The 10,059-nt window shown below is 43.5% G+C and overlaps 1 protein-coding gene across 1 annotated transcript in view; it reads right to left on the bottom strand.

Moving 5' to 3' along the window:
- The window catches only part of kcnt1a (potassium sodium-activated channel subfamily T member 1a), a 31,815-nt gene extending 21,756 nt beyond the window's left edge, over nucleotides 1-10,059 (bottom strand). The window contains exons 1-5 of the mRNA XM_084572699.1: nucleotides 9,950-10,059; nucleotides 2,978-3,057; nucleotides 1,705-1,852; nucleotides 829-876; nucleotides 15-63 (exon numbers count right to left, since the gene is read on the bottom strand). Coding sequence (XP_084428825.1) covers nucleotides 15-63; nucleotides 829-876; nucleotides 1,705-1,852; nucleotides 2,978-3,057; nucleotides 9,950-10,044 — 420 coding nt within the window. The 5' untranslated portion in view covers nucleotides 10,045-10,059. The remainder of the gene's footprint in view (nucleotides 1-14; nucleotides 64-828; nucleotides 877-1,704; nucleotides 1,853-2,977; nucleotides 3,058-9,949) is intronic.

Here is a 10,059-nt window from a genome sequence, read left to right on the forward strand (position 1 = left end):
CTGCTGTGACTCACCTGAATGGCCCAGACGGGAACCTTCCTATCCACCCAGAAAATCAACTCCCTGGCAAGGAGAGCACAGAACATTTGTATAACATTTACAAATAAATGCAGATCAGAGGAGAAATGCAATATTATTTCTGTATATACCAATCAGGCATAACATTGTGACCACCTTCCTAATATTGTGTAGGTCTCCCTTGTGCCTCCAAAACAGTTGTGACTCATCAGAGAATGGACATGCGCCTTCTGAGGGTGTCCTGTGGTGTCTGGCAACAGAATGTTGTTAATGGGGGGCCTTTGGGTCCTATGGATCATCCCACAGATACTTGATCAGTTTGGGATCTAGCGAATTTGAAGGGTCAGGTCAACACCTTGTGCTGTTTTTCATGTTTTTTTAAGTTGTTCCTAAACCATTTTGTGTGTGTGCCTGTGTCAGGCTGCATCCTGCTGGGGATGGCTGCTGCCATCAAGCAGTGTCATTGCTATGGGGTGGGGGTGCCTGGTCTGGTCTAGATGGGTGCTACATGTCTAAGTAATATCCACATGAATGAATGCCAGGTCCAAACGTTTCCCTGCAGAACACTGAATTGTCACAAGATGGTCAGTGTTATTCATTCTCCTGTCAGTGGTCATATTGTTGTGGCTGATTGGTGTATACCATCAGCGATGACGCAAGATAAATACATTTCTGGTATGCCTTTGTAAATGCGTGGAAAATAGGCAACATCTGATGACATAAGCAACGATCACGCACCAGATTAAGGTCAGCGCAAGAAATAACAGACCCAACGAACCACACACAGAAATCACACCTTCTGCTGCTTACCAGTTGATTTCTCTGTCCTGCACTGATCCGTTCCACGGGCAGTCAACGCTGCGGAATAGCGTTGACAGAAATGAAAAGACAACAAATGTTGTTACCTGGGATTAGGTTTTATGTTTGCCGATTCAATACTCGGTTTCTTCTCACCTTTTCCGAAATGCTCGCTGTTGGACGAGCCAAAAAAATATTTATTTAACTGTGTTTATCTCGTATTGCCTTATTTCCGCTCCTGGTAGGGTCTTCCAAGGATAAGTGGAATTTTACAGGGCACGGCCGGCTAGAACAAGAATTCACTAGAGGGATTATCTATGATGACTGGTCTGGGAATGGGTTGGGACACCTCAACAAGAGCTAGGATGCATCACTAGGGAGAGGGATGTCTGGAATTCACTGCTTAACTCATTACAACCAGAAAGACGACTTTTATCCATCAAAGCAGCAGACAGTAAGAACAAGCCATATAAAGTACATGTCAACCAGACTTGACATGCTTGTATGCATGCCTACCTGTGCAACAGTCCTCCCTCCTATAATAGAGCAGCCTGTCAACCTGTCTTATAACGTGTAACTACTATAATCGAAGTCATGTGTCCGGGTTAACTCGTCTTGAAGGATTCTCTGGCGGCTCAGACATCCCACAAAGAAACATGTATTGAACAGCTCGATCTAAGATGATTGGTGTTGTCGCCCTAATTCAGAAAATGTCTCAGCAGTGATCTGCCACGTGTATGGACGGTGCAGGGTCAAGACACCTATAACTCCTCAACCATGGACACAGAGGGATGCGAACATGTGACCTTAAGGTTTCTAAAGCCGCTTCCCCAACAATATCAGTGCCCGGTTCTCGACTGAAACGCTCTCCCCTCAGCGTGAACCAACCATTTGTTGTTGCCGCTGGGAGGGCTCTGCTGTCCGCCGCTGAGGCCGGCTGCGGCGCTCTGGCCGGGGTTGTCCGTCATCACTCTGATGATGTACAGCAGACAGGTGAGCAGCTTCAGGCAGAAGTTGAACACACGGATCCGGAGGCCTATGGACAAGAGAGAGGGATGTCAGAAACAACTATAGAAATTCCTTAGAACTATATAACTTATTGTGGCACATAAACAGAATCATGTGCTAAGGCTGTAAAGGAAAGAACTTGTGGGATTCTCTTTGTTTTTCCCATGTGCATCTGGAAGATAGCGGGCACATACCATACATCTGTGTTTGCATTATGTTATCCTTTAAAGGACCCTTTCACTTGAAGGGGAACTACCATTTTTTTACAACCTGGACCTTATTTCTGGCATAAAATACGATCGTTTACTCATGCATATAACTTTGGTGTCATTTGGAGCCATTTGTCATTTGGAGCGGCATGTATATCCATATAGTGGGAGTGATTGGGGCACCGAAACGCAGCCTCTAAATAACGCATTATCAGCCGCGAAACTTGTTCATTTCACCAATATTTTGTTATGATACACTAGTGCTATTCCCCGTTGAGTCCAGAGTTACCTGTTATCATCATCCGGGGTCTGTAGGTTGACCTACTAACCTCTGACCTGGATGATGTCATCTCTGAGCGGCGCACACACCCGCAACGGTCGGCTTGTTTACCTGTAATTTGCTACTGCTAGTTTTTTGCAACGTGGCTGAATATTTTTCCGATTCTAAGGTTGTGGACGACGACTTTGTTTATGATGGACGTCCTTACCGTTTTGAGCCAGAGTACACAGATGTGGAGCTCGTTGAAAGGAGGAAGCGGAGGCAGAGAGAGGAACAGCTGGCCAAAGAACAACAAACTGCTGCACGTCAGCGAATAGATAGTAACTGGTGGTGTTCTTGTAGACAATGTTCGTCTATGACAACAGAGGAGGAATGCCACAGGGAAAAGCACTAGCGTATCATAACAAAATATTGGTGAAATGAATGAGTTTCGTGGCAGATAATGCGTTATTTAGATGCTGCGTTTCGGTGCCCCAGTCACTCCCATTATGATTGGATATACGCGGTGCTTCACTGGATCTAAATATCGTCCAAATGACTCCAAATGACACCAAAGTTATATTTTATGCCAGAAATAAGGTCCAGGTTGTAAAAAACAGTAATTCCCCTTTGATGCAATAGTCAATTTATGGATGTGAGAAGGTGGCCTGAGCCGTCCACTCACTTGATCTTTGGTTTTTGATGAAGAAAAGCTTCAGTCGCTCCTTGAAGGTGTTCTCATTCACGTAGAACTCCACCTGCACCCTAACAGGGAGGAGAAGGAGAGCGACTGTCACACAGAGGAGCAAACAGAAAGAGCCGACGCAGATGTTTTTCGAACCAGAGACGCTGCACGGCATGAATATTCATAATGGTGGTTTTTCTAATCAACTGCCAGAGGAGAGTTAGGCAATTATCTGTCTCTGATTTTGTTTCCAATTAAGGCGGGGTAACTGTTGGCCAAAGATGCCTGAGAGCAACTGTTACGGTATGGGAAATCATTTCATAGAGAATTAAAGTTAAAAAAAAAAAGAAAACACACAACACATTATCACGCTATTAGTATGCAAGACAATTAAAGTGTAATTAAAGGTTAAAAATCAACACTGACCTAACAAACAGAAGGGAGGAAAACTTTAAAGTATATAGGAAATTTAATCCATATGGAAGTTAATCCTTTCTCCCCATAAGCCTGTTTTTTTTTTTTTTTGTGCTTTTAATGCAATTTCAGAATAAACCGCAGCACAAATGAGCCCAAACTTTCCTATAATAAGAAAGAACAAAAGGTAAAAGCAAGTTTTTATTCAGCTGCATCAGCATGTGCATTGACTTTTAGGCTATTTTTTGCAGAAAATCAAGCAAAAATTGTGTTTGGGGAAAGTTTTCTCCTGCGATTTGTAAAAAAATAAGATGAACTGTAAGATGAAGCAAGGCAGCAACGAAGAGAAAGAAAGAAAGCCAGAAGGGAGCTTAAACAAAACTCATTTGGTAGTTAGACTGGCAAGAAATGAAGGAGAATTCATTTGTTGCCCATGATGTATAACCTTCAGAGAGAGGGTTGACAGGGAGAAATGAAATAGAGTGTGCGAAAAGAGATTAGAGGACTGTTAGAAAGGTTGGGAGCTCAAGAGAAAGTGGCTGCTGCGGAATTAATCCAAAGTTTTGGCTTCTGGCTGAAAGGCTCACAGTGGGGAGGGAAAAGCGTCGTGGGCTGCTGGATGCTCGGGAAGCTTTCGGTGAGCGCAGGCAACAGCTATTATAGGTCTGCACGATGGTAAAACTTAACACGAGAGTGGTGACATCCCTTCAGAGGTGACGCAGAGAAGGCCTAAAGAGAGTGATCTGAGAACGGCTGTCACATCTGGCCAGCAGCAGGGTAGAGATGAGCTCGGGGGGCAGGAGTACTTGAACCGAGAGCTGGCTGTCGCATATGAGAGTCCTAGAGACTGCTGTCTGTCTGCCTGTCTGCCTCTCTCCGTGTCTCACCCCTTCCACCCACACATGCGCGCACATAATGGTGCAAGTAATGACCCTTAATCAGCTCCTGTTGAGCACACAATTACTAGCTGAAGTGGTCTGACATTAGTCATACAGCGGTGTCACATAGGAGTTTGAGGCAATAAGACGCTGCAGCTCTGCTGGGAGTAATTAGATCTTCTGAAACAGCTAATTGCATCCGAGCAAGTTTTGCAATCATTTTACAGCTCCAAAACAGGTCTGATTTTATCATCTCAAGTTCACCCTGAGGTGTTCAGAACAGACAACAGAATGCAAAGAGTTAAAACAAAGGAACAATCTAAGAAATCAACTAATCAAGCCAACTTATCAGTTGGATAATAATTGATGTCCTTTATGTAGAGGAGGTCAGCCAATCCAATCCTGGTGTTTCTCTTTCTGGTGTGCCAATAATTAATAATTAATTCAATTAATATTAATTAATTGCATTTATTTAATGTTTGCCTTTCCTTGTCTTGTGCACTGTCATTAACTATAAGCTGCTGTAACACTGCAAATGCCCCCACTGTGGGATAAATCAAAGGATTATCTGAACACACAGATAATGAAAATAGAATAAGCCGCAGTCTTAATCGATTAATCGATTAATCAATACATGGACTTCGACTAAAAAACGATTAAATGCATTTTTAAGCAGGATTCACCAAACATTAACAGGTTGTGGCTTCTCAGCATTTCCCGTTTGCTTATTTTACGCACAAAAATAAATAAATAAATAATTTAAATTAGTCTACTTGGAAAGAGCGGGGGCGAATTTATTTATTTATTTATTTTTTAACCACTGTCACTTTAAGTACGCAACAAAAAGAAATAGAGGAGCATTTGAGGAGATAATTGTAACAAACACACAGATAATAGGAATCGTTAGTGACAGCTCTGCTTTATATTAAAGCATGAACGTCAATAAAAATATTGGTATTAATAAACCAACCGGTAATTCTGTGCGTCTCAGCAGTTTTTAGGCGCGCTTATCAAATCGCTCTGAGAGAGAGCACGTTTTTCTCTTCGGTCGTCTGTCACCGCAATTTGAAAAATAAGAAAAGGAACAATCGGGAGCGCTTCATCCTGCGTCGTGCCCCCGCCTCCCAATCAGCGCATCCAGCCTCACCTCCACTGACATCAGGGCATCATTAGGAGGTAAACTTTGTCTCCGCTCCTCGTGGCCCTACCTCTGCCCGGCGTCACTGCCCAAAGGGTCCGACCTCCAAGTGGCCACGGTCGGGCTGGCCCAGGTCGAAATGATGATCTCCGGATCCATCGTGAGGGACACCTGCAGCTGCGTCGTGCTGCAAGTCTTTAATTCCTATAAGGCTGTTGACCAGCGCGCCTCCCTGCAGCTCTCAAACAACACAGCACAAACTGTGTCTGTCGGAATTATTTCTGAGCTTTGATGGGGGTAACAAAAAAAGAACCCTTAAAGAATAAGAGATTATAGAGAAAGCTGCGTTTGATTAATCATTTATTTCCTGAAATGTGGTGCTTATTGGAATATTTTTAGAAATGTATATAATCTCTCTCTTTTTCTCCCTCTTGTGCGCGGGCCTGTTGCCACAGCAACGTTCCTATGACAGGAATAACCCCATCTGATGCTGCTGCAGCATGGTCCTCTCCAGCAGCCCTGCAGCTCCTGACAAAGCCGTAAACATTCACTGTGGTGTACTGAAGATCAGCCGCACATAGCAGATAAAGACGGATTTGTCTTTACCGTGAGCATTTTAGAAGTGAATCAAATAAAGTCTGAGTGACTTGTGGAGTGCAAAGCCCAAAAGGCATGTGCTTGCCTGTCTATTTGTTTTGCTCTCTTGGCGGCGGCTCTCCTGGCTCTGCTGATAGTGGAGGTTTTGGCATCTTAAGTGACAGACGGCAGCAGCAGCAGCAGAAAAAATGGATGTTCTCCTTTCCTTTGGATTTGAGTACACAATGCGGACAAAAGGAAAATCAAGAGGAATGCTCTCTTTCGGTGCCGCTGCATCTTCTGTCTCCTTTGTGCGTCTCCCACCCTTTTATCCTCTCTAAATCTGAAGAGTTTGAAGCGCTAATTTATAGATGACCTCCGATGGCTTGGTGCTTTTGAAAACACAGGAAGAGATCACTCCACTCGAACCCTTTTCGCCCACACTGCTGCAGCCACTCAGCGTGGCTTCCAGGTTCTACATGTGAACACCTTTACATCAGGACGTTTGCCTGCGAAATATGCGACACCTTTCACACATGTATCCTCGGCGCTGTGTGCACAAATCGGCGGGTTTCCTCTCCTCTGGGAAATAAACCTTCCACTGATCGCCGTGCAGATGTGCCCGGTGACATTTGTGAGTTCAGAGCCAGCTGCCGAACGCAGGCCCCGGGGCGAAGACCCCTGAAAATCTAACCTGAACCATTAGTCATCCTCAACAAACCTATCTGCTGCAGACAGGAGGCAGGGTTCATTTGCAGAGAGAGAACACAAAAATGATAATGACTGATAGCTTTATCAAAGAGGAAACAGAACTGATGCAAAGACCGGTGTGGAAAAGGTCATCTTTGACTAAAAACAATTGGCAGGGCTTGTTGTTTCTTCCTCATCAAATAAAAAGATGACAAAAATTACAAAAAGCGCCGCAGTGTTAGAGGCTTACTGCTGCTGTAATCACATCTAAAATTACGTTTGATCATCACTCCCCAGAGGAGAAGCCCCAGATTATACTGAATAAATATCTTGACTGAGGAGAAGCGGATGCGTATAACTAACCGCTCCAGATTGTGGATCTCGGCGCTCTCTAAAATTTATGCAGTGGCAGACAAAGGGACACATGTTTTTTCCTTTTCAAGTTATTTTCTGACTCTTTGTTTTAGACTTTAGAAGGAGAAGCTCTCCAAATCCCCGCTGTAGCGCTGTTTTGAGACTCAAATGAAACAGATCTTAGAAAAAGAGAAGTAGGCTGCTGCTGATCCCGTCTGTCAAGCTCAGATGCCGCGGCAGAGCAAGAGGAGCTGAAGGCAAAAGGATGCAGAAAGGTAGATAAGAGAAAGACGGTGATATCTGTTTTTAAATTCTGAAAGTGAATCAGGTCACAGTGTTTCAACTCTTCAGGCACGCAGTCTTCCTCTCAACTAACCCCAAAACTTCAGCACCACGGACAGCGCACAAATGTCCCCGGCTTCATTTCCGCTTTTAAGCTCAGGATCAAAAGCCCAAACAACACTTACACCATATAACCGGAACAGAGAACACTTCAGCACTGCCTTTGTGTATGCTCGCGCCTGCAGGGGGTAGGCAAGGTAAACACTCCACGCACAATAACTCCGATGCAACCATACAACAGCCACACACGGCGGCACGGAGGCGGATCAAGTGGCGCTGAATGCCAGTTTGTCACCACAAATGAGGTCCCGGCAATCAGCACTTTTTGATAAGTGAAAGCAACACGGGACGACCAGCAGAGCTGTAATGATGTCAAATCATCTGGTCAGAAAAATATGTGTGTTTTTTCTTTCATATACTCGAGGAAACCAAAAAAAAAAAAACGCACCCGGCAATTTGCAGCAAATGCAAACAAATGGCGTCAAAGTGAAGCAAAAGGAGCTGATATGTCATGAGTCCTGATCCAGACGAAGTTGTGGAACCGCAGCTCAAATCATTATCAATAAACCTACTGATTCTTAACTATATATAAATTCTTAAGTTTATAAAAACACAGAATCCTCAGCCATACTTTTGATATTTTATTTATCTGCTTGAAAATGACTTAAAAGCAATCAGGCAAACAGGAAAATTTAAATTCATATTGGGATTTAAAGGGATCAGCAGACCACAAGCTTGTTAGCAAGCGATCAGATATGCTGACAATAAAATTAAAGCATGGGATAAAATGGCGATTGCCCAGTTTAATGGACGAACAACTTCAACAGTTTGCTAAAAGTAAAGGATTAACAGGAATAAACTACACGGTTAGCTCAAAGTCGTCTAAAGTGCAAATGATCTCAATTCAATTAACAAACTGCTGAAATTGTTGGCTAAACATAATGGATAAATCAATGACTGTACCTGCTAAAAGTAATAGATAGCTGAACCAGCTAAATGGATACAAGCAGTAAACAGTAAACAGTAAATCAAACTGCCAAGTAAGTGGAAATGATCATTTATCTCAATTTGCTGGAGAAATAATGAAAATAGTTTGCTTAAAGCAATGGATAAATGGTGAAATAGCCCTAAATGGCTTATTCTATTTAATGTAATTAGTTGCATTCTCTGGCTCTGGCACAACAATTTCCTACAGGGTTAATTTATATCTTATATTTTTTAAGTACACTGCCTGGCCAAAAACAAACAGTCGCCACCTGGTTTTAACTAAGCGAAAAGGTAGGAGCCTCCTATTGCACAATTACTGCATGGGTGATTATCCTCCAGCTGGCAACGAGTTATTTAACCCCAACTGATGCAATGAGTAGCTTCTCATTTCTTAAACAACCATGTCTAAAGACACATCCTGTGGTCGTGGAAGAGATGTTAGCCTATTTGAGAAGGGTCAAATCATTGGCATGCATCAAGCAGAGAAAACATCTAAGGAGATTGTAGAAACTACTAAAACTGGGTTAAGAACTGTCCAACGCATTATTAAAAACTGAAAGGACAGTCTGGAACCATGGCATCAGTGTAAGAAGAGAGGCAGATGAAGTGATGCATCCATCATGCCTAGTGCCTACTGTACAAGCCTGTGGGGGCAGAGCTATGATCTGGGGCTGCTGCAGTTGCTCAGGTCTAGGTTCAGCAACATTTTGTGTCCAAAGAATGAGGTCAGCTGACTACCTGAATATACTGAATGACCAGGTTATTCCATCAACAGATTATTTTCTTCTCTGATGTTCACGGGCATATTCCAAGATGACAATGCCAGGATTCATGGGGCTCAAATTGTGAAAGAGTGGTTCAGGGAGCATGAGACATCATTTTCACACATGGATTGGCCACCACAGAGTCCAGACCTTAACCCCATTGAGAATCTTTGGGATGTGCTGGAGAAGGCTTTGTGCAGTGGTCAGACTCTCCCATCATCAATACAAGATCTTGGTGAAAGATTAATGCAACACTGGATGGAAATAAATCTGGTGACATTGTAAAAGTTTACTGAAACAATGCCACAGAGAATGTGTGCTGTAATCAAAGCTAAAGGCGGTCCAACGAAATATTAGAGTGTGTGACCTTTTTTTTGGGTGGCAATAGCCAAATATAAGTCACCTATAAGAGAAGGATGAATGCTAAAGCTGCTATAAGTATTGGGTACAAAACCTGAAATAGTAAAAGGACTACCAGGAATCTACTGTGGGAGGCATTAGCTCAAAGTGAAACTGCAAATTATCTAAATTTAATGAACAAAACTGCTAAATGTGACTGGTATAAATGGTGGAAATCATCAGGTTGGCCACAAATGACGGAAAAGTCATCAGTAAGTAAATAAAATGGTTCATCTGTTGGAGCTGTGCGCCAGTGTGTCTGACAAGAAGGCTAATGGACTATTAGACTAATCACTTTAGCCTTTAAAGGGTGCAGCCTTGTGTCAATAGCTGCTTTACAACTTTTGCTCATGTGACGCTCCTTCCTCCAACGTGCCGTCCCACTTTGCCCGAGTTACACTTCCCCTCCACGTCCACACCGCCCGCCTACCTGTCATCGTTCTGGAAGCTCTGGTCCCCGAGCAGCAGGTCTCGGAAGCGGAAGCGGGGCGGCAGCGGAGGCACCTCGCTCTCCATCTGCTCCATCTTGAGGGCGGAGAT

Source organism: Chelon labrosus, assembly GCF_963514085.1.
Source record: "Chelon labrosus genome assembly, chromosome: 22".
Taxonomy (NCBI): Eukaryota; Metazoa; Chordata; class Actinopteri; order Mugiliformes; family Mugilidae; genus Chelon; species Chelon labrosus.